At 30.9% G+C, this 24,662-nt stretch overlaps 2 protein-coding genes across 2 annotated transcripts; one reads left to right on the top strand and one right to left on the bottom strand.

Annotated features, from left to right (window-relative positions):
- Positions 1-6,941: 6,941 nt before the first annotated feature.
- On the top strand, positions 6,942-11,898 carry LOC140040807 (uncharacterized). The gene is made up of 6 exons (XM_072087023.1): positions 6,942-7,032; positions 8,065-8,135; positions 8,457-8,810; positions 9,030-9,065; positions 9,390-9,434; positions 10,334-11,898. Exons 2-6 carry the CDS (start codon positions 8,075-8,077, stop codon positions 10,849-10,851), a joined length of 1,014 nt encoding a protein of 337 aa, XP_071943124.1. The 5' UTR covers positions 6,942-7,032; positions 8,065-8,074; the 3' UTR covers positions 10,852-11,898.
- A 4,027-nt stretch (positions 11,899-15,925) lies between these two features.
- LOC140040811 (uncharacterized) lies at positions 15,926-20,651 on the bottom strand. The gene is made up of 5 exons (XM_072087029.1): positions 20,498-20,651; positions 19,599-19,683; positions 17,297-17,334; positions 16,587-16,703; positions 15,926-16,165 (listed from the first exon to the last, which is right to left on the bottom strand). Exons 1-5 carry the CDS (start codon positions 20,589-20,591, stop codon positions 16,038-16,040), a joined length of 462 nt encoding a protein of 153 aa, XP_071943130.1. The 5' UTR covers positions 20,592-20,651; the 3' UTR covers positions 15,926-16,037.
- Between the last annotated feature and the right edge of the window lie 4,011 nt (positions 20,652-24,662).

A 24,662-nucleotide genomic window follows, 5' to 3' on the forward strand; every position in this document is an offset into this window, starting at 1 on the left:
AGAGGTAAGTAATCTATAATTGCCCTTGTTGTTTTCATTGTAATACTAATCAAAACAAATAATATCCCATTTTATTTGTTTTTGTTTAAATCAATTTTGTAATTATTATTATGTTTTTTGTTATTATTATGTTAATTTTGTCGTTTATTTATCTACTTTATTTACAAAGAAAATAAAAGAAGTTGTCATTGTTGTCATACAATATAAAGTCAAATATTTCTCGTACATAACAGCTGGATAGAATCTACTAATATTGATATTACAGCATTAATAATATTATATTTTTATTATTGATTTCATTGTAGTACATTGAAAATTGAAACCATATTATTGCTGTTGATGTTAATAAAAATGTGTTTTACTGTAATTACACAGGATTGTAATTTAATTTAACAGTATGAATGTAGATAGAATAGAATGACCATATTGTTAGCCAATGTGTTGTTCCTGAGGCGTTATTTTCAAAACGTTGTCAGCACACTATTCGAAGGCTGGCTTGTCATAGTAACACGATTTGTTCTTGTTCAAATCAAGCGTATTATTATTTTACAGCAGTAACTACATGTATTAATTGTCCTTGCCTCTGCTCTTTCCTCCAAAACCATCGACAGAACCAATGCATTTATTCCAAATTTCAATTACAAATTATAATTTTAATTGCCCAAGTGTAATGTTGTGTTGTAGTGTAGTAAGGTACCGTAGTTAAACATAAATATTATTTATATTTTGTATATTACGTTTAAATGGGAGCATAGATCCTAATTTGCTTTGTAACACGAGGTAAAAGTTATTACGTTACGCTACGCAACGCAGTTTTAAGTGTGCTATATTAAGGTTATATTTACATACTTTTCACGATTTTGAGAACAAGAAAAAGTGGTATCAAATTTGTAGTTAAAAATATAGTAGGTAATAACGACACTAAATGTTTTAACGTAATGCTCTGCCTGTTGTAACATTGATATCATTAGCCGTTGTTATTCAATAAAATAGTGTCATACTCTGTATAATTATAATTTTAAATTATTTAAATAAAATATATACGAGTCAGAGTGTATAAATTATAGTTAATTTATCTTGATATTTATAACCATATAATTAAATGATGTATGTATTATTAAAAATAAGCTGTACAGCATAGTAAAGCTGCTTTGTTATTAATTTGTGTATACAGAAAGGGGATTCAATTTTAATGTTTCTTGTAATATAGAAGTGTGTATTTTTGCTTTATTTCAACCAACAAATATTTGCCTTTCATGTTTGGAATTTAGAATGATTGGTGTGTAAATGTGAGCGTCTTGAAGTGCAACTATAACTATTAAAAAACCTGCAGAAAATTATTGTTGTAGGCCTCTTGTATTCAGTTATTTTACACATGCATTCTGTTTTCTTTATTCGGTAATCATTGAGAATGCATACCAGGATGCACCGCACATTTCTTTAAAATGGGGTCCTGTTAACATCTTGAATGTGCTGCAATAGGTCGTTATTATTAACATTTGACGATATATGGTACAACTAAACCTCTCGCTGGTGATGGCCAAGAGCTCATGAAGTTAAATATCAAATATAACACGGCAGAAACCTATTCATTTTCTTATTGAGAAGCACCCGCTCTAGCTTTCTTTATTGATGTACCCAAACACTAATGGGTTGTTCCATGTAGGCCGAGATGTTTTAGGTCTATAATATATAATATATTTGTTTACATGTTGCTTTCCTTTGAATTCATTTTTACAATTAAAAAAAATAGTTATAATTTTTTTTTTAAACACAATAACTCGCATGTACGTGTATGTCTGCGTGTGCATACACAACATGTAAAATAAAGATTAATAGGCCACTTTGTAGTTTTAATCGAGGTCCCCCCGAAAAATATGTTTTCACGTACTTACAAAAGACAAACTGTTAAATTCAACCCCAAAACATTTATTTTTCGATTGTTAAAGTGAATAACTATAATAGAACATTAAAATACCACATTCAACAAAAAGATTTGAAAACAATTATTTTTTTCAGGTGGGCAATATATCTTTAAACACAAAAGCTGCGTAGTTGGTGAGCTTCCCTCTTGGAAAGCTGTTCGTAAATAAGAAAGTTCGTTCGTATTTAAAAAAAAAGAAGTTTAGAAGACCTTATTTGAATTAATACAATACGATATATTACAATATAACTACTATTGTATTATTAACTTAAAATACTTATTTTTTAACAAAACCTAAAAAATAGGTTTATAAAGATGAAGTGTGTAAATTATTTTAACAAACCATTAAGCACAAAAGAGAACTCGCCTTATACAGCCACAGCGTATTTTAATTTATAGTTAATTTTCCAATCCCATTGTTATTAATGGTAATGCATCATAATATTAGCATTTGAACAAGTATTAATAATAATTATAAATAAATCGATTCTATTTTAGATACCATCCTCTTGTTGCTTGCTAAACATGAAACAGTTGATGCAGTTGACCTGCTCATAATGTATCGATTTGATTCTTATTGCTTTTGTTATATCAAAACGTGTGTACCGTTCGTGGGATGCGAGAATGATGAAACATACACATTGTGCAAGAAAATAAAATGAGAATTTTATTCAAGTATTAATGACATTTTACAAACATTTGTAAAATAATGAAACAAATATATACGATATACGGTACGACAGACAGTTATTATAAACTGCGACAGCACTGTTATTGTAAAATGCGACAGCTCAATTATTACAAAATGCGATAGCAGCTATTACAAATTATTTCTCAAATTAAACAATAAATAATGTAGGCCTACAGAACATTTAAAATGGGCGTGATCCCAAATATTCATTTATTATGTTCGAATTCTGTACGTTCATTCCTCTTTCAGGACGATTAAGATGGTTTATTCAGTAACAAAACATCAACACTTGACCACAATATTGGCGAACATGAAATTTGGTTTTCTGATTCTTAAAATATATAAATGTACCATTTGATAGCCTACAAATTCACATTGTAAATGTGTAAACAAATTGATAGCCTACAAATTCACATTGTAAATGTGTAAACAAATTGATAGCCTACAAATTCACATTGTAAATGTGTAAACAAATTGATAGCCTACAAATTCACATTGTAAATGTGTAAACAAATTGATAGCCTACAAATTCACATTTTAAATGTGTAAACAAATTGATAGCCTACAAATTCACATTGTAAATGTGTAAACAAATTGATAGCCTACAAATTCACATTGTAAATGTGTAAACAAATTGATAGCCTACAAATTCACATTGTAAATGTGTAAACAAATTGATAGCCTACAAATTCACATTGTAAATGTGTAAACAAATTGATAGCCTACAAATTCACATTGTAAATGTGTAAACAAATTGATAGCCTACAAATTCACATTGTAAATGTGTAAACAAATTGATAGCCTACAAATTCACATTGTAAATGTGTAAACAAATTGATAGCCTACAAATTCACATTGTAAATGTGTAAACAAATTGATAGCCTACAAATTCACATTGTAAATGTGTAAACAAATTGATAGCCTACAAATTCACATTGTAAATGTGTAAACAAATTGATAGCCTACAAATTCACATTGTAATGTGTAAACAAATTGATAGCCTACAAATTAACATTGTAAATGTGTAAACAAATTGATAGCCTACAAATTCACATTGTAAATGTGTAAACAAAAAATAAATAAAGAAGAGTTAGAAACAAATATAGAATATGTGCTGTTTCTCAATTCAAGTATATTATAACGGTTTTGTTTTTAGAAATTTAAATATTCTTCTAAATATAAAAGAAGGAACGACTTATAAAATACTTAGTTATACAAGTAAACGTTCAAAGAAAACATTAGAAGTGACTTATTTGGTTTAGTTACATTTGATTACTGTTTTAATCTTAAGAAAATAAATGTTACTTTGATTGATTGATTGATTGATTGATTATGCGCATCTATTTAAATTCAACCTGTTAGTGGCGGTTTCGTCGCTGTTGGGTCAACTGAATAACATTTAAAAAAATTAAATTAAATATCCTTTCAAAATCCTCTACAGAATAACACCTATATGCCGTGATTATATGTAGTTTTACAAATAATGTTGATCATTATTGTTGTACTGATTTGTAGTGCCATGGAACATACTAAAATGCAACTCGAGCCTCCTGTTCTGCGTTGTACCGTTATTATTTTGTTTTAATTATTATTAGTATTTCAGGGGTCATTTTGAGACAGGTTTTACTTCTAGTTTTGATCGCTAAGATGTTCTTATATTAATTGTTGATTATTGTTAAAATATTGTGTGTTATATATTGTTTGTAATGACCATCTTAAATAAATGTTTATTGAAACTTGAAAAGAAAAGAAGTCGAAGATGGTCCGGTGAGTTCACTTTATCAGTTCTTAATTCTAATTCTGTTTTATATGATAGTATCACAGTTCGTTCACTGTAAAGATAGATTCCTTCCCACTTTGGGTTGGGATATTTGTTTGTGAAAGAATTGAGATTTGGTTGAGAGAAAATACCTGAAATTCTTATGACGTTTTCACTACATGTACTGTAAACAGAAAGACGAGCATCTAATTGCAATTGTGCAAACTAAGTGACGATCAATCTAGACATTGATCATATGTATGTAGTTTATTCGGTGAGTGAACGACTGTGGCTAAACAGGTAATATTGAGGTATCAAGTTGAATTTGTAAAAAAATAATTTCTCCAGATCCTAGAAATCGGCAAAAGAATATTGATGTAGCTATCGCTTATTATCACGACGTCACCTAGGTAATATACATAATAGGGGCTGAGGATTATAATCTCATATTATGTATATTGTGGGGTTTTGCGTTTAATAATATCTAAAATATAATACTATAACTATGTACAGTGTAACTATAGCGATATTATTCGGCGACAACATTCAGTAGCCTACTTTGAATTTATCAAGAGACTAAATTAGCTCATTTGAAAACACACGTGTACAAATTAAGGCGATGTTTTCTTTTCAATGTAGTGCATCAAATCTATTATTTAACTAGTTGTTGATAAGATACTGTAAGAAATATTTATCGATCATATAATGTTGTATTAATGTGAACATTTTAAAGGGAATATGCACTATTCATCAATGAATTTTGCTTTTCCGTTCAATGAAAGAGAGGATGACGTAGGCTAATTGTACTGCAGATATTGTATGTAATGTACAGTCCTATTTAATGATATTTTACTTAGATAGAACGGAAGAAACATTTTTATACTGTATAATTTATAACATTAGCATACCAGAAGATACACTAAATAATTTCAGAGATAAAATAAAACAAGAGTATTTAAAAATAAAGGGCAGGACACATTAATAATTCAATAATTATAAATACTGTAAGATAGAAAAAGACACTAATACAAACAGTAGCACTCCGATTAAGAAAATACTTTTAAAAACACCTCGCGACCCACACCACACTTCCATCCAGAATACCATACTTAGTTTAGTAGTATTATCCTGTCACTAATGACTCCAACAAACAAATATCAATAATTTTACCAACACATTCTAGGTATAGTTTGTCATTCTGTACGGTACATAATTAAAGTTTAATTTAATATAGTATAACAAGATAACGCAATTAAGGAAAGCACTCATCCATGATCTACTTCAATTTCATATAATTAACAATGATTACAATATTGAGAAAGCATCTAACACAATGCCATTATAGATTTGGCATTTCTTGCCAAAAGAAACCAAATCTATAACTCTTTTGAATCCTATTAGACGGGAGTTTGTAAGGCACGTGGACATTGCAATGATCTTTGCATTCAAACAGACCTTAAATTGTATACGTTCAAAACACATTCCAATGACTGTAAAAGGATGACATAAGATTCTCCAATAATATGATTCAAAGCAATGAATAACATGTGTTTATTGATTTGCGGCCATTTTATTTCCTGTCTTTGACTCTATGCAGCCACTGTTTCCATCAACTTTCAGCAATTTACATTTGGACTATCATTTAGAAAAATGACATGATCTAATAGACGTTAATAAAAAAAATATGGGCTGACAATTATAAATATGTGAGACCAATGCAATAGGACAACAGGATGCTGAGCTCACCTGCAAAGATATGAACTTGCAACAGTCCTTTGATCTTAGGATTAGCTGTGACACATTCATACTAGTTGTAGTTACAGTACCACGTACATTATTCTCCGGGTTCGAATTACCTTTGTGAAACCTTTAAAGTAGCTGACTATGAAAATAAATGTTTTGTATTCGTTGGAATGGTCAGAATTATTTCATGAGTTACCCGGTAGATATTAACTGTTTTATTAATCCTATAAATAATACAAATAATGAATAATAAAAGCATTTATAATGAGCTATATATCCAATCAATGATTGCTCATAGGCGCAGTACATATGTATAAAACCATTTTAAGAATTAAAACAATTTTAGAAAGCAAGTTAAAAAACCCTAAAGTCTACGACTTGAATCACACACAATATGACTTAATAGAGACTGAACACGGACTGAAGAAAGTTTCGTATCTTATGTATCACAAACTATATATTTTGTCCATTCTTTCGATGTTTTTTTTTTTCATTTTTCGAAATGAGGAATTCCATAGATTAGAGATTATAAAGTAGTTATATGATATAGTTCTCATAATTGATTTTGTTCCCGCACATTTTAAAAGATATCTGACGCAAACTTGTGATGGCTCAGTGGATAATGATTGAAATCCAATAAAATTGATTGATTATGAAAGAATTTCGTCAATCGTCTCCTTAGTTTTTTTGTATGTTTATACTGTAACCAGCACAATAATAATTTGCATGATAAACGTTGTCATGACAATGAGGTTGTATTTACATTGACACTATCAAAAACTACTAGATAACTTGAGACGATTTAATCAAATTGTTAACAACTCGGCAACTACGCAACCAGTCTACATCGTACGAGGAGTGTCGCATTAAGATAATAATCTGTTCTTTTACATATTGTGAAAATAAAATAGTTAGGTGAGTAATGGTTTTTTTTTACTGTTTGCTAATTACGTTAGAATGAAAAAACGTTTTTTTTTTATTAATATCGTTTGATAAAAGTGTTCAAATAAAATAAACAAAGTATTGTCAGAGTTTTATATTGTTACATTGTCCGAGGTTACACTTTAGTACGTGGGTAAGTTAAGGCAGAGAAAAACTTAAAATATTTTTTAAATACGAATCAACAATTTTGCTGAAAGTCCCTGGAAAAATTGTATACATATTTATTTATCTATTTTATTTACAAACATATTTATACAGGATTATACACAATCAAGTAGAAATATACCTGTTTTGCATTGTGGTCCTGTCGACAAAAACGGATACAAATTTAAATACAATACAAATACAGTTAATAAAAATAGCAATAAAAAAAAATAATAACAGGAAGTTAAATGTTATGAGAAGAAATGAGATCTGTATCTAGCTTTAAAGGACATTATGATATAGAAATTCGAAAAGATCGATTGGTCTAGCAGGGAAGAGTATAATTTCTGGTGCTAGAACAAGTTTGGTTCGGTGCTTGGGTCTCCATTCTCTTATTCAACTGAGGAACTTAAGTAGATTATATAAGTTACTATATATAATATACATTGACTTACAATACAATTGTAATCCTTTTTGTCCAAACTTTGAAAATGTGTTTCTTAGGATCATTTATGTAAATAGTGTTGCTACTATACTAATGTTTCTACTTCTATTATAGTATATTCTAATTTAGTGAATAATGCTATTAGTACTAAGGAAATTTTAGACTCTACAGCTCACTATGTCGGTCGATTGGTCGGTTGGTCGGTAAACTAACTTGAGCACGCGACTGCAGCCATGTATATGACCTTGTTTACATTAGTTCTATATGAAAATATTAAATAAAGCAAAAATATTATAGATTAAAGAATATAAATAACACAAACAACTGTATTCGTATTAACTGCCAGAGTACGGTATATCTTTAAAAAAATACGCTATACAATTTTTTCTCAGTATTTTTATATTTATAATTTTCAGATCATTAAGGATGGCCTGTATTATCAAAAAGTATTTGAAGATAATTGCAATTTCATACTGCTTATTCTCAGGTAATATTTTGATTGTTTTAGACATTTTTAATTTCAATAATCCATTGATCTTTATTAATTATTTGGCTATTTGACAACACAATACTTTTTAGATTACGTATGTAGGCCTATTATATGTTTGCACACATATAATCTAAGAAACAAATCAAATTAAACCGTATATACATTTTACGTCGGAAGCTCTTTCCCTATTTACACACTCTTTGTAGTAAGAAAGTTATAAGTACTTTGTTCTCTTAAAGATGATTTATGTTGTGGTTTATAAGCAAAGTCATTAATCACTACTACAGCAATGTTTGTAATGTTATTTTTAATGCACAGTTTTGAAAGCACAGGAAACAGTGACAATGGACGTCACAGAGTTGGTGACCGAAGTAGAAGGAGGTACCACCGTTGGGGAAGAACAAAACACTGCTACAGAACAGGGTGACGGAAACGAAAATACAATGACCACAACAGAAGACGGTGGAGGAAATGAAGCTACTGGAACAACAATGGCAGCAACAACAGAAGCACGGCCAACCGAACCACGGCCAACCGAACCACGGCCAACCGAACCACAGCCAACCGAACCACGGCCAACCGAACCACGGCCAACCGAACCACAGCCAACCGAAAGTGACGACGGCAACACTGATGGCACAACAGATAGTATGACAACAACCATGGGAAATGGTAATTAATGCATATCATTTCTCTATACATTGAGCTGCTTTTTGTTGTTGTTGCTAAATATTGTTTTTAAACTGCTAACAGTAATTGGTCATATCGATAAATGTTGAATACAAATGTATGATTTGTTAAAATACATACATTCAGATGGCGCTGAGTTCTAACAAGAATAATAATTATTATTATTGTTTTATTGAGAATGTTTTAAACACTATATTTCAGATGGAACTACTGCAAGCGGTGGTGATTCAACAACAGGTAGGTACATATTGAAATTTCGCTTTTTCCAGTTTTCCATGTAAATCAGAAAAACTTGACATGCGCATATCAATCACGCATCACAATTTATGTTTCAATTTATCATTTACTGTAAAAAAAAAATTGAAAATTAAGCAACAACCAATAACCCAAATCTATGTCACCGAGTATAATTAGATAGCTTAGCTGGACTTCAGAGAGGGATCGAAATTGATGTAATTTTTGCCACAACACATGTCTCCAAATTATAATCATATAGAGGGGAATATTTTTTTAATGAGTTGCGTTAGAATTTATTGGTTTATATCTATCTATTCATTTTAGCTTCAAGCAATGGAAATACTGGCGGGGGTGGTGGAAACAATGGTGGTACGTATTGTCGGGTGTTTTTAATGTAATTTATAACTGTAAGCCCTAAATCATAATGTTGCGGCAAACTGGTCAGATAGATACCCATCTGATTGGTCTAATCAAAGAACCTACCGTAAAACCTCAAAAAGGATTCCTTCTTTTGTATAGGACTCTTATTAGGTGGGCTTCTTTTCAAAATAAGCGTTTTCTCAAGATGGGCTTGTTTTCGATCTCGATTGAATTGAATTGAATTTTCGCAATGATTGCTGTAAATTTAGTGAATTGCTACTACAATAATATGATTTTTTAGACATTCTCTGCTAATTTTAATATTTCTCAACACAGACGAAAAGAAGATACAAAAGAAAATAAAAGTAGGCCTTCCTTGGGAAACAATAAACTGTAAAATAAATATATAAGACTGGATTGTTTGGGGTTGTAAGGTCATTAACATATTGATATAAATGATAAACAAACATACTACACATTTTTACTGACGTTCAATACAGTCTTTAGCGAAAAGAGGGCCCATATCTATCTAAAAAAAAGAAACTTAATGGGCTTGATTTCGAGATTACTTTTGCAATTTAAAGAGCGGGGCTTCTTTTCGAGGTTTACGGTATAACACAAGTTTTTTTTATCAGACTTTAAATATCCAATTTATATTTTACTCCACTTTACGACTGTTCTTCAAACAAATGTATTAGTGGCATTAGGAAATTGCCCAGTAAAATAAAGATAGGACAGTCTGCTAGAGTAAAAACAAAGTCGCCTTGCTAAATCTTGATAAGCAAACATCCTATCATTAGATCAGTCAGGCCCGTACGCTTGGTGGTTTTGGACAGCACTGATTATCGATGTAAAACAAGAGGAACGGAATAAAAAACATTTTTTAATTATTTTTTTTGTTTTTGCAGACCCACAGGTCGTGAAACTAACAGTTACCGCTTTCAAAATTACTAATCCTGATGATGGCATTTTGGGCCTAGAAACTGGTCAGAATATAGACACAGAGATTTCAGTAGTTCTTCAATCAGATTCAAATGGAGTATCTGGGGACAGAAACTGGGCATTTTATGTAGGCGTCACCAATACCTCGACAACATCATGGGATGATAGCGTTTGGACGATAGCCAGTGAAGAGGCTATGTTGGCACCGGCCACAGATGTCGGCGTCGATCTTGCAGCTGGAGAAACCCATACGTTTTCAACGACTGTTACGCTTTCGCTTGTAAATGTGACGGAGTGTGTCTATACACACGCCTGTGTTATGGTTACACCACATATTGATGGTAATTGGTATCCGGATGCGGACAGTTCAGTCAACATAAGATGTGAGCAGGTACACTGTAGTGGAGTATCACTGCAACTACACCTTGCTCTTGTAGCGGCTGTTATGCTTACTCACGTGATGCACAAAAATGTGTTTTCATAAGATCACGTGATAACTCCGCTTTTTCGGAATCGTGATACTTAATAATTGTATAGGTATTTACGGTTTGTATAATCTACTGCTGTAACATGAGAAGGAGAACTATTTAAAGACAATGAGCGGCATATCTTCGTCGAGCTGTATCAAAAGTGATAAATATGCAATAATTTATGTGATTATTAGTTTAAAAAAGTAATAAAAAGTATATAAAAAGTAATACCCTTTTCTTATTAATTGAATTAATTCTAATCTGAATGACTGAATGAATTGTTTCATTAGTATTAATATTTAGTAAAGACATTTGTGCCTTTCATTTTACGAGCATTTTGTAAATATATTTAAGAATCATGGCTGTCAATCTCGAATCATGTGTTATAGAATGTTTACGCATGCGTAATATGTATGAGCATATTAAACATACTTACCTGGATATAAATAGTGATTGCATAAGTTCTCATAATTAAGTTCTTCTTTTTAGCTGTATCAAACAATCAATTTGAGTGAGTTGAAACGTGTATTTTTATCTAGAGATGGGGGATGGCACTGTCAGACTTATTATATTAATCGTAGACTACCAACACACTCATAGTATGTTGGTTTGTATAATTTTAAGATAATGTTGAAAATTGACTTTTAATTTATTTAAATAATATGCAAAAGAGATCGGATGATATTTTCTACATTTGTAATTGTGAATATTTTGTAAATATTATAGATGGATATATATTAGGAAAGAATAAATATTGTCTAGGTCTATCTCATTTTGTAACTTTTTTTAAACATATTTATTAAACATGGACGTGCCATTATCATAATTGTTGGGCGTTTATTCAAATAAATACCATCCTAATTAGTATAATTAATACATTATTTAGTTTAAACATCTTTGAAACTAACTTCCACGACACAGTGGGCCGTTTCGGCCCAAGAAGGAAGACGTTCAATTTTAAATAAAAGGTCTTATCATCAGTTCCCCCGATGTAATTTTGTATACTTTTCCCCACAATATACTCCGATTCTTTATGAATAATATATTTAATTTGATCTTTATTAATTTGCAGTATAATTTTTATTTTGCTAACTACTGTACCTTCACCCGCGCGGTCCGAAAATAAACAAAATCCTAAATGGCTATCGCCACCAACGGCCAACTTAGTTGAAACCAGAAAGTTGCAAGGTACGAACCCGTGAACTCACCGTTATTACTTCTACCGCGTACGGTTGAAAATCTACCGATGAAATAAGACATGTTATTTTTTTTTTAATATCTTCCTAAGATAAAAAAAATGAAACAATATCGTAATAGTGAGAAATCTAAAATAAATCCAAATCTACGTTTCGCGCTTGGTACATCTAAGATAGATGAGGTAGGTAGGCCTATCCAAGGCAGAGATTTGTCCCGAAGTTTTTCCATTGTCTCGCCTATGTCAGAATCTATATATAAATTTACGTAAGGGCAAAATTCGGTAAATCGCGCGTTATTTCTAGAATGTTTACTCGATGGTATATAAAGTTGGTTAGAATCTCGGTACTGATTTTAACCACCTGATGTAACCCTGTGTACTAATTAAATTTAGTTAGATAATTACTTATTGACAATTAAAACGAATTTAGGTTCAACGATTTGCCCCAAATAGGGGGTTTTTTCCGATCGTGGTATACACTGTCTAATGGGTGTCCTCATGAAAAATACCTGCACACAATAATACGAGGATACTTCGCATTTTCCTATCTTCTCCTAGGATAATTGTTTTTAACTAGATGGTACGCTCGCTTCGCTCACGTACCATCTAGGTCGTGCCCACAGATGGTTCTCGAATACACAGTAATTTCAGCGTAAAAAAATGCTTTTTTTTAAATGTACGTACTGCAGGATGATAATAGTTATTATTGTTTAGGCCTACAGAAACGAATAAATAGACACGATGATTTATGTATTAAACTGAAATTAGCACACTGGGAATTACTTCCGAAAGAGAAACTTGTCACAAAATGAGTTCAAATTTATTATTTGGACTCATTTAAACAAACCCAATTTGTGTTTTGTGTGTAACATTAGGGTTGAGGGATGGGGAAGAGGATATGGGTACAAAGAAGAACAATGTTTTAATATATTCTTTATCTACTCAGTAACGAAATATGTTTTTCATGTTTGATAGGCCTATAAATAATATACCACTTGATACAGTAACACATTTGCGATTTAATACTTTGTTAAAACTGTCACTGTTATAGTCCATTGAAATAGCATGTACATGTAACGATACACGTACCACTACAACGTTTATATTCTTTGTAATTATTAATTAATACAAACATTGAGAAGCAACTGTCAGTAGTACAGTTTATTTGTATATTGTACGTTTTGTATAACAGTAGGGCCTACTCACAGGCCTATAAATAATATACCACTTGATACAGTAACACATTTGCGACTTAATACTTTATTGTTAAAACTGTCACTGTCATAGTCGATTGAAATAGAATACGGTAGTACATGTAACGATACACGTACCGAAACAACGTTTATATTCTTTGTAATTATTAATTAATACAAACGTTGAGAAGCAACTGTCAGTACTACAGTTTATTTGTATATTGTACGTTCTATATAACAGTAGGGCCTACACTCACAGTAATACGTTTATTTGTACATGATTGTGTTATACATCTAACAGTACCCACACTCACAGCAAATTCAATGGCGACCACAAATGTTAATACGTACGGTATTTATTGCAATACTATATCTATATATAGGTTTTAGGTTAATTCCTCAAGGGCCAATAAATTTACCTACAGCTGGTGGTACTTGTGTTAAAGCAAAGAGTTATTATTGGAATGTTCCATTCATCGGAAATCAATACATTTGTATAAATGTATATTAAATCTATCAAAATAGTATGTTTTTAAGAAAATAGGTCTGTCTTCAACATTATGATGCTGTACTCGAGCTGTTCAACCGGTTTTCATCCATTAAAAACAATTATCGTAGGAGGAGATAGGAAAATGCGAAGCATCCTCGTATTATTGTATGCGGGTATTTTTCAAGATAGACATGCATTGGACAGTGTATACCACGATCGGAAAACACCCCTATTTGGGGCAAATCGTTGAACCTAAATTCGTTTTAATCGTCAATAACTAATTATCGAACTCCATTTAATTAGTTAACAGGGTTACATCAGGTGGTTAAAATCAGTATCGAAAGTACGAACCAACTTTAAGTTTATATACCATCGAGTAAACATTCTAGAAGTAAGGCGCGATTTACCGAATTTTGCCCTTACGTAAATTTATATATAGGCCTAGATAGCTGAAAACCGGTTGAACAGCTCGAGTACAGTATCATAATGTTGAAGACAGGCCGATTTTCTTTAAAAAATACTATTTTGATAGATTTAATATACGTTTATACAAATGTATTGATTTGCGATGAATGGAACATTCCAATCTCTGTGTCGTTCCACAAGTGTCTATTCCTTCAGGCGTCGTAAAGGAAAGTACTGTATACTCATAACAGAAATTCGATCCATTTTTTTTTTCAATCTGTGCTGCAGAGGTTGGATATAATTTTTTTAAACGGATAATGAGCTAGCGTTTTCAGTCGCCGTAATTTCATATTTATTACCGATTAAATCGAATTTATGATTTGCCCCGAATAGAGGTGGTTTTCACAAATTGTTTAACATTATATATAAACATACGTCGTAGTGTATCGTTACATGTACTGTACTATTTCAATCGACTACGACGGTGATAGTTTCAAAAAAGTATTACATCGCAATGTTTTACTGTGTTTAGTGGTATATTATTTGTAAAACATGTTAATTAATATTTCGTTACAAAATAAAGAATATATTTAAAAATTGTTCCTCTTTGCACCCATCCTCTTCCCCATCTCTCAACCATAATGTTACATACAAAACACAAATTAAGTTTGTTTAAATTTGACTTAAACAATTGGTCTCATTTTGTGACAACTTTCTCTTTCGGAAGTAATTCCCAGTGTGCTAATTTTAGTTGAGTACATAAATCACAGTGTCTATTTAATCGTTCCTGTAAACGACATATATTATTGTCCTGCATTATTGTACTGAAATCGCCAGTTTTTTAACGCTGAAATTACTGTGTATTCGAGAACCATCTGTGGGCACGACCTAGATGGTACGCGAGCGAAGCGAGCGTACCATCTAGTTAAGCATAATTTATATAAAAATAGATTAAACAATGCATATATTGATTAGTAACATCTTACGGATTCGGTTTTAGTATGTTTTATTTTCTCTTATCTCTATCTAGATTTGTAGAAATTATAATAAAATATACATATATCTGGATATTTACTACTCCAATAGCAGTAGTGTTATCCTTCGCACATTATTGTGATACAGTTTACAGTGTTTTCAGGTTGTTAGTATCAAAGATCAGGAAGGGGTTGATGTTGCTGTTTTTAGAAGGTGGCGCTAGACCAAAATAATCTTTTCTCGGACGCATCTTCATCTAAAGAAAAGAAAGTTCAAAGGGAGCATCTAAAAAAACAAGTTATATTGACATTATAACATAATACCATGTTAATAACGTAACCATTTCCAGGGGTCGAGGTACTTATTTGGTGAGAGTTGTGGAGCATAATACTACACAATTTCAACGATTTGGGTGATTAAATCCAATTTATTGAAAACACTATAAAATGTATATATTTTGCATTTAAGAAAGGCAGTAGGCCTACTATTGTAGTATAACAAAATGTACGTATAGTTTTTGTTTATATCATTATCGTCATTCTCTATCAAATATAATATATCACTGAATATTGTTAGACGCATACAATATTAAGCCAACAAATACGATTTTTACTTTAATATCTACGAGTATTTATTTGTTTACTTTTTGTAGTTCTATTTGACAGCGATAAAATACAGTATATTTCAAAATATATGCCTAAGCTGAATAAAGTGTCAAAAAATAACATTGAAAATGAGCTGCAAAACTAAGAATAAAAATGCATTGTTGTAGTATTCGTCATATACAGGGCTAGCTGAATAGATTTAAAATGATTTAAGAAAGTAGCAATGACGGCTTAGCGAGTTGGTACCCCTAACACATCATTGCTTCTTTCCGGGCGATGACGGCTTAGCGAGTTGCTACCCCTAACACATCATTGCTTCTTTCCGGGCGATGACGGCTTAGCGAGTTGCTAGCCCTAACACATCATTGCTTCCATCCGGGCAGTTGCATTTTGGTTTCTTTCGACAGTCAAGCTTTCTACTTTTACTGCATTTTCGGCAAAACTTTTCACAGAATGTTTCTTTCCCTAAATAAATATTTATAGAATATATGATTTATATGTTTAATAAAATGTTTAAGACCTTAATGTGAAGATGTAGTTGAACACATTTAAAGACCACAAAATTCTTGTACATCATTACACAAGTAAGGATACATCTTTCTCATCCATACTTATTTCTAACCTTTTTTCTATATTTTTCTTGGTTCTGATGTATGGGTATTTACATTTAGATCTAATTTTGTCTAGAATAATTACTATATTATTTTTTAAAAGATTAATGGTACAATAGTTTCAGATTACAACCAAAACAAAGTTAAGTTGATTTGGTGTCATTTGAGGATAACAAAAGCCTTTTTTCCACCAATAAAACAACATGAAACAAACTTCTCTAGGCTTTATTAGAGAAGCATATTATTATCTTTTCTAACTTATGTAGCCTACTTACATGACATTTTAGGTGGTGGGTTACAGTCACATGTGAAGCAGTCATTTTCGTCAATCTTGTTTCCATACATACATGGGCGTTTGCATTGTGGTACAGGACAAATCTTTTCCTCACGAACTGAAAAATAAAACAAATACAGTTATGTATCACGAAGGTCGTAATGTAAATTTTAATAATAAATTAAAATAATGATTATGTAAATATGTATAATTATGTTTGTATGATGTAGTATGTTTAAGCGGATATTAGCCCTTGATGGCATTTGCAGCAATAAAGAAATAGAATTGAATAAGTCTGATTTTTAATGCTTAAAATTATTGCATGCCCACGATCACGTGGTATTCTGTCATTTAGTCGTCATCGATAGATATTAGATATCTTTCGATTTTCGACCACCAAGGACGGACGACCAACCTAAGTCAGTCAATCGATGAGTTGCCGTAGAAACCATCAAACATGTGTCGATGTGGGGAACGAAGACACACGTCCCAATATTGCACAATTAACTAATAATGATCTAGTTCGGTCTAAAGCTTCTTATTATTATTATAATTATGAACATTTGCTATCAAAATGGACAGCGATGGTAATGATAATGAATTTTCTTGCAATTATTTATTGTTTTGTTGCTTGTAAATATTCAGGTTTTTTTTTGTTTTTTTTTTAAGAACTGGTTTAAAAGTGATCAGCAAAATAAATAATGAACTTACGACATGTTGGACAAGCCCAATAACCAGCCCAGCACACGCTATAGTAAGAAAACGCAAAAAAACAAATTTTTTTTATTAGGCATAATCGTATTAATAGCTCACTATGTCGGTCGATTGGTTGTTCGGTCGGTCGGTAAACACTAACTTGAGCACGCGACTGCAGCCATGTACCGTATATGGCCTTGTTTTATTTCATAATAATCGTGTTGCTTTATGGCAGTTATTATTAATGCTGTTGCCAACAGAAACTTTATAGCCGACAGAGTAATTGTTCATGGAGTGAATAATTCTGACAATCGAGTAATACAGTAATATACATTGTACTATGAATTGTGCACGTTATCGTGAAACAAAGTACTGTATTACTGTATACACTAAAGACTGCTACACACCAGGACGATAACAATCCCCGATAAATAGATAAACATACCATTTTCTAACATAAAACAAAATAAACGAGTTTTTTTTGTTCAGTTTTTATAGATAAATAGGATAACCAGTATAGTAGCCCTACATTTGCTATCAGTGAAAATATCATTTGCATCAAAAAGACAGCCTCATATATTATTATCCTTTATTTCTAGGATGAAAACTGTTCAGTTTTCTTTTGTTTTATGTAGGAAAATTGCATATTTATCCTAGTTTTAATGTGCCACAATAATGATAAACAATGCTAATGAGTGATATGTTAATTACGAATGGTGCGCTGTGTATTAGGTTAATGGATTGCTAACCAATCCATGTTTATTAATACCATTGGCCCACCAAGAACCAGTACTGTAATCAAATTAGTAATCCTATAAGTAGACTACCCAATAATGACGTAAAATGTACTCATCCAATCGCGTCATATGAACAACCAAGTTACCCGGATGAGAATATTTACGACCAAATAAGCATATAATTTTTTAATTCTTCGCTAATGGACTTAATTTAAAAAACAATAGATAGTCACTAATGGGTCTGTCTGTATTACTGATTAACAGTATCTGGCATTAAAATCTTCTCCATTAGACATTTCACTTAGAGTTAAATATTGACTAGATTTTTCTGCTACACAGAGAGGTTTACCACAGATTGTGCATTGTAGTGTCATAAGATATATTTGAAATAAATAATATACTAATATATACATCAATATAATATGTTCACTTCTCTGTTTTCTTGGCTGACAACCTTTCTCTCCCCACCCCTAATAGTTTACCCTATTATTGATATTATAAAGTAATGATTGAACTCCAGAAAGTTTGAATTTAACGAAGAGAAATCTAAAATTGTTGTTTTTTTAATTGAAACCATTGTGAGAAGTCAAATGCTCACTGTGAACACTGTTATAGGCTGCATAGTGTTTACAATCAGATGTACGCCTACAATCATGCCTCAAAGTGTGCCTAAATGTTCTAATTGTGTTAATTTTACAGAAAAGGTTAACAACATATGGGCTAAAGGAGACTTTTTTAGGGCTTGTTTATTTTTATGTTTTTGTTTGCGTTTGAGAAACGTTTTAGTTCTGTAGTTAAAATAAATTAACTATTAAATATTATTATTATCACTTGGATCTAAATGAATGTACGCCGTTAGTTTACACAAATACGTATTACAGGGTGCTGTATTATTATGTCTGAATGTTTCTTATAAAAGGCTGTTTTATTTGATGGAATTTAAGGGGTTTTCCTTCTAAATGTGCATTTTGCGGAACCTTTGGAAGAGTTCTTAAACTTCCTCTTTACTAGGTTTGTGGTTAAGTTTGTTATTTATTTGCTAATATGTTATGAGTATTATTATGATATTCCGAAATAAAAGATGAATACATTTTGAATTGATAACTGATAAGTACTGTAACTGATACCAAAATTCCACAAACTTTTAAAAAACAAATTAATAAACAAATTAATCAATCAATTAAAGATGTATTGTCCCCCAAAACATGAAAATGAAAATTAATATGCCATTTTGCAACGTTAACGTGCATCACTTCCGTATGAAAACAAGCTAATAAATATTGTTTTCACTTATAAAATACAAAATAAACGGTTAAAATCAACCAAAACCCAATTGACTTCCAATCAATTTGACTATTGTTTGCTTTAAAATTACAGTTGTTTGAAGTAGAAATATTTTTTTTTTCGATTCAATTTTTGGTCAAAGCATGGGGGAAATATATTTCCTCCATGGTCAAAGTGAAAAACTATTATGTAAAATTAAATAATCATTAAATACAAATTAATCTTTTTATTTCAGGGTTGCAATACATCTTTTATTAAATTTACAATTCAACAAATTAAAAAACAAACAAACTTACCAATCTCCACAATCTGCACCACTTGGCTTTTCATCTCCATCTTTGTACCATTTCCCTTCTAACTTGTCGTAGCAGTCCCATTCGCCTAAAAAACACGGGAAATAATGTTATATTATACGTGTGTAAACTAACCCAATTGCACGGTTTTAAGGACTCTATGGCACAACATGTTTTAAAACTGAGCATTATTATTGTAAGATATGGATATTGTGATACAGATACGTTTATGTGTCTATTTGTTTAACTTTACTTCTTTCCTAGAACCCAAAGAATTAACAAAACGATAGTAATTAGGACAACAATAATAATAATTAATTATTAAAACTGCGGTGGAAAGCTAATAGTATAGTAAGATCTCACTTATTATTTTTACTACAAAATAGTATTTGATTATTACATAATATAATTTAAAACCGTTGATTATTAGTTCATACACGTATTATATAGTAATTACAATTCAATTCAATAATTTGACAAAAATTAACGTACGTAGGTCCGTCCCGCTTAAGCTGATTTGAAACATGTTAATGTATTGGTTGGCGTAAATGTTCAACGAATTTGTTCGTCCTTTTCGTTTTAAATGGGCCTATTTTTAAGTTTACATATACTTTTGTTATTTCAATGTTACTGTATTTTCGAAATAAATTACAACTTGACGCCTAATCTAATCTACTTGACTATGAAGATCGGTGAATTAAAAACTTTAAAATATAGTAACTAGTAAATGGTAATTTATTTCAAATTTTACTTATTATGAATATCTGCAAAGTTGACTCATCAAGCGATTGGATTGTTACATGGAAATCGCGTCATTAGCTATCAATGTTTGCATAATTTATCAATATCACCATTTATTAACATTACGTTTTGTCACAATTAGACTTATTATTTAATCCTACCTTGTGCAAGAATGGTCGTAAGCGAAGCTGCTGCAAAGAGAAGAGTTGCCAATATGTACTTCATATTCTGTCCTAAGTCCTGTTCAGCAAACATGCAATAATACCATCCAAAACCAAAACTCGCTGTGATATTGTTCAAACTGAGAACGTACTAATAAAGGTAATCTGTCTGTATATTTCCAGTCGGCTGTTTTGTGATTGGTAGAAAAATGTGTATTGCGTAATCCGGTAATGGACATTAATTAAAATTTCAATTGTTGAAACTGTAAACAAAAAAAAGTTTTCATTGTACATGTTAAACACTAGTAAGTAATAATAATGTAGTTTAATCGTTATATGTGCCTATATTTCCTATCATAATTACAGACAAAGTTTAGGTACAGAAAGAGAGAAGTCCTCCATTAAAGGAATTAACATGTTAGGGGATATTTTGCAACAGAAAAATTATGGTTAGAAATAGCATATATTATTCCTTTTATTTGTAATGAAACGTTTTATTTAAAAAAATAACATAGCATTTATTTAAGAGAGTTCAGTTGGTTGATGGATCAGTCAAGTAAGTTTGTTGGTATGAATTAGCCTAAAACTGCTTTTATTATTGTTTCATTAGATAGGGATAAGTGATTTGATGATCAATACAATCAGTTATTATTTAATTGTTTGTCTTTCTTTTGTGTTTGTAGGCCAGTCCATAACCGTCCCATAATACAACTTAAAGTAGGCCTTTTTCTGATTAGCATAGTTTAGATGTCTGCTGTTTGTAGAAAAACTTTAAGCTACTGACTAACCAGGTATTGTGCTGTAAGATGTGGAATACGAGTCAAATTGCTCTTAGACTCTTAAAAACACCATTAATGCGTTACCGAATCAATCCACCGCAAAGATCATAATCACAACATTGATGCATATTCCATTGTGCGGATTCATTAAATAAGTCCCTGTGGATCTACTGCATTCATGTTGAAATACTAAAGCAGTCAACTCAACGTTGTTATTCAGGAGGATATTCCATTTCGTTGTTGGGAAATCGAAATTACTTTCCAGTTTTTTAAATATAATGTTATCTTTTATTTTTAATTTAAAAAACATCCATACAGAATAACATTAGTCAGAAATAAGGTCGTACAATTGTTAGAGTTAGACTTTATAGACATCTATATGCAAATAAGGGTATATCCCGTAAACAAATAAGCACTTACTAGATGAATAAAATGTAACGAGTTTAACTGAAGAAGAAAAGTGGATATGTGAAGGTATTGTCACACTAAATGAATGTACCAATGCAATTAAAAAAATGAAATTAAATAAAACCCCCGGATGTGATGGCTTGACCGTTGAGTTTTATTTACATTTCTGGGATGACATTAAACACATTGTTTGTGACGCTCTAAATGCATGTTATTTAACATTGAAATGAGTTCTACACAGAAACGTGGTATAAGCCTATTATACAAAAAAGGTGATAAAAAATTTCTAGAAAACAGGCGTCCTATCACTTTATTAAATACAGACTACACAATTTTAACTCAAATTCTATGTATAAGACTTCATAAAGTAATTGAAAATGTAGTTGACAATGACCAAAAGGGGTACATTAAAGGACGTTTCGCTGGAGAAAACGTCCGTCTAATTAATGATATTCTGCATTATACAACAGAAGAACAAATCGAAGGAGCTATTCTATCCCTTGTTTTTAGAAAAGCCTTTGATTCTGTAATTAGAGATTTTATGTTTAAGGTACTAAAAAAAATAATTTTGGAGACTCCTTTTTAAAATGGGTAAATACAATTTATAGTAAAACTGAATTTGTTATTGTTAATAATGGTTGGATATCAGAAAGTTTTGAAATGGAATGCGGAATAAGACAGGGTTGTCCATTGTCGGCGTTCCTCTTTATTGTAGTAGTAGAAATTATGGCGTGTAATATAAGAAAAGATAAATGCTATAAAGGAATACTTTTACCTAACAATGATAATGTTGAGGAAGTTCGCATTGCGCATCTGGCAGATGACACTGTACTCTTGTGGGAAATGAAAAAAAAGTATAGAGATTGGTTTAAATATTGTTAATAAGTTTGGTAAAGTGTCTGGTATGAATTTGAATAAAAAAAACCAACGCTATATGGATTGGCAAATACATAAACAAAATCGAAAAACCATGCAGTCTAAATTGGGTTAATGAACCAATTAAGATTTTGGGTATTTATGTGGGATATGATGAGAAAAAATGCAGTGAATTAAACTGGTATAGTAAGGTGGCAAACTTAGAAATGCTACTCAATAGATGGAAAGGAAGAAACCTTACCTATTTTTGGCAAAGTTACCATTTTAAAAAGTTTAGCTTTGTCTAAACTAACATACAATGCATGTATAATTGATGTACCGAAAGATGTTATTTTTAAAATAAATAAATTGATATATAACTTTTTATGGAATGGAAACAGAAAAAATAAAAAGAAAAACTTTAATCGGTAAAATGATTATAGGGGGCATAGGTATGCCTGATTTCGCATTACATATAAACGCTCTGAAAATGATATGGGCAAGAAAATTACTGAGTAGAAAACACGTAAGATGGAAAATCTTACCACTATACTATTTTAACAAATTTGGAAACGAACAACTAATTTTAAGTATGTCAAATATCTATTTTAAAAATAACATGGGTTTAAATAATATACCATCTTTCTATTATAATGGTCTAAAATGTTGTGTTGAATTTAATAATATGAATAATGAAGGTACAATTAACAAGTATGAAGAAGTGATAGAGCAAAACTTATGGGGTAATAATTATATTAAATATAGAAACAAACCACTATTTTTTGCAGGTTTTAATCAAATTGGAGATATAATTATTTTCAATCGTCTAATGAAACCTATAGAAATAATTAAACAACTACGAATTAAGAAAAACTGGATAGCTGAATATGTTTCTTTAACTAGAGCTATTCCAAAAGAGTGGTTAAATATAGTTAAACATAATATGCCAAATATGAACCAATATATGAATGTGAATCTGGAATACAATATTAACAATATAATTAAGATGACAACAAAAGATGTTTATTCTAACTTTTTTAATAATGTTTTTATTCCCCCGAAAAGCATACTTAAATGGAATAACGTATTTAACGAAGATATCAAGTGGTGTGATGTCTGGAAAAGAAAAGTGAAAAACGAAAAAACTAAGAAATTTGCCCAATTGAATTACAAATTACTAATAGAATTGTACCTACAAATCTAAAAATGTATAACTTGAAACTGAAAAATAATAACATATGTAACAATTGTGGAGTCATTGAAGACGAAAAGCATTTGTTTTATTATTGTAGACGTAATCAAATACTGTGGAATAAAATTGACAATACATTTAAAAAGCTAGATAACAGCAGTAGCTCGTTCAAAGAACTCATCTTGGTTATTGACTTTGTAGTCATTTGCCTAATTGCTGCTTATGACTAATTAATTGATTTTTATGGTTTTTGTATTCATATAAATCAAAACACTATATGTGGGCCTATAAAAGTTAAAAGTGTAAAAATCAGAAAATAACGAAAAAAGTAGAAAATGGAAATTTAATGTACGAAAATGAAATGTGAACGAAATATGTATGAAAGATTGAATGAATAAAGGTGGTGGTTAACCACAAAAGAAAGAAAAAAAAATCGTGCAATTGGTTTGCAATCATGGTCTTTGTAAAATCTCCTATTTAAAAAAAAAGACGGTAAGCTACAGAACAAATTCTGACAAATTTCTAGTAGGCCTAATCGTCTTATTTTAATTTAGAATTATAGTATTAGGTGAATATCAGAAAATGTTGGTATACTCTTTGTACAAGATAATAGTCGTTTACTCAAGTTGTAGTATAACCAAAATCTCAACTTACTTTTCCTTTTATATTGTACCGCAATCGATTGTAGGCCTACTATAACAATTCTGTTTAGGCTTACTTATTGTAGGATAAACACCAAAACAAGAGGATTAGGCCGAGGTAGACGAACATTCAATCGATCAGTTACGCACACGTAGCTTAAACTTTTGTATATATTCCGTCTAGCCTACTGTCCTGAAATGTAAGCTCACTGTCGTTATTATTGGGGTGCTTTTTTTTTTGGTGACCTGAGTATTTTTCAGACTCCATCTATGTTTAACAATTCCTCTTC

This window comes from Antedon mediterranea, chromosome 2 (genome assembly GCF_964355755.1).
Source record: "Antedon mediterranea chromosome 2, ecAntMedi1.1, whole genome shotgun sequence".
Taxonomy (NCBI): domain Eukaryota; kingdom Metazoa; phylum Echinodermata; class Crinoidea; order Comatulida; family Antedonidae; genus Antedon; species Antedon mediterranea.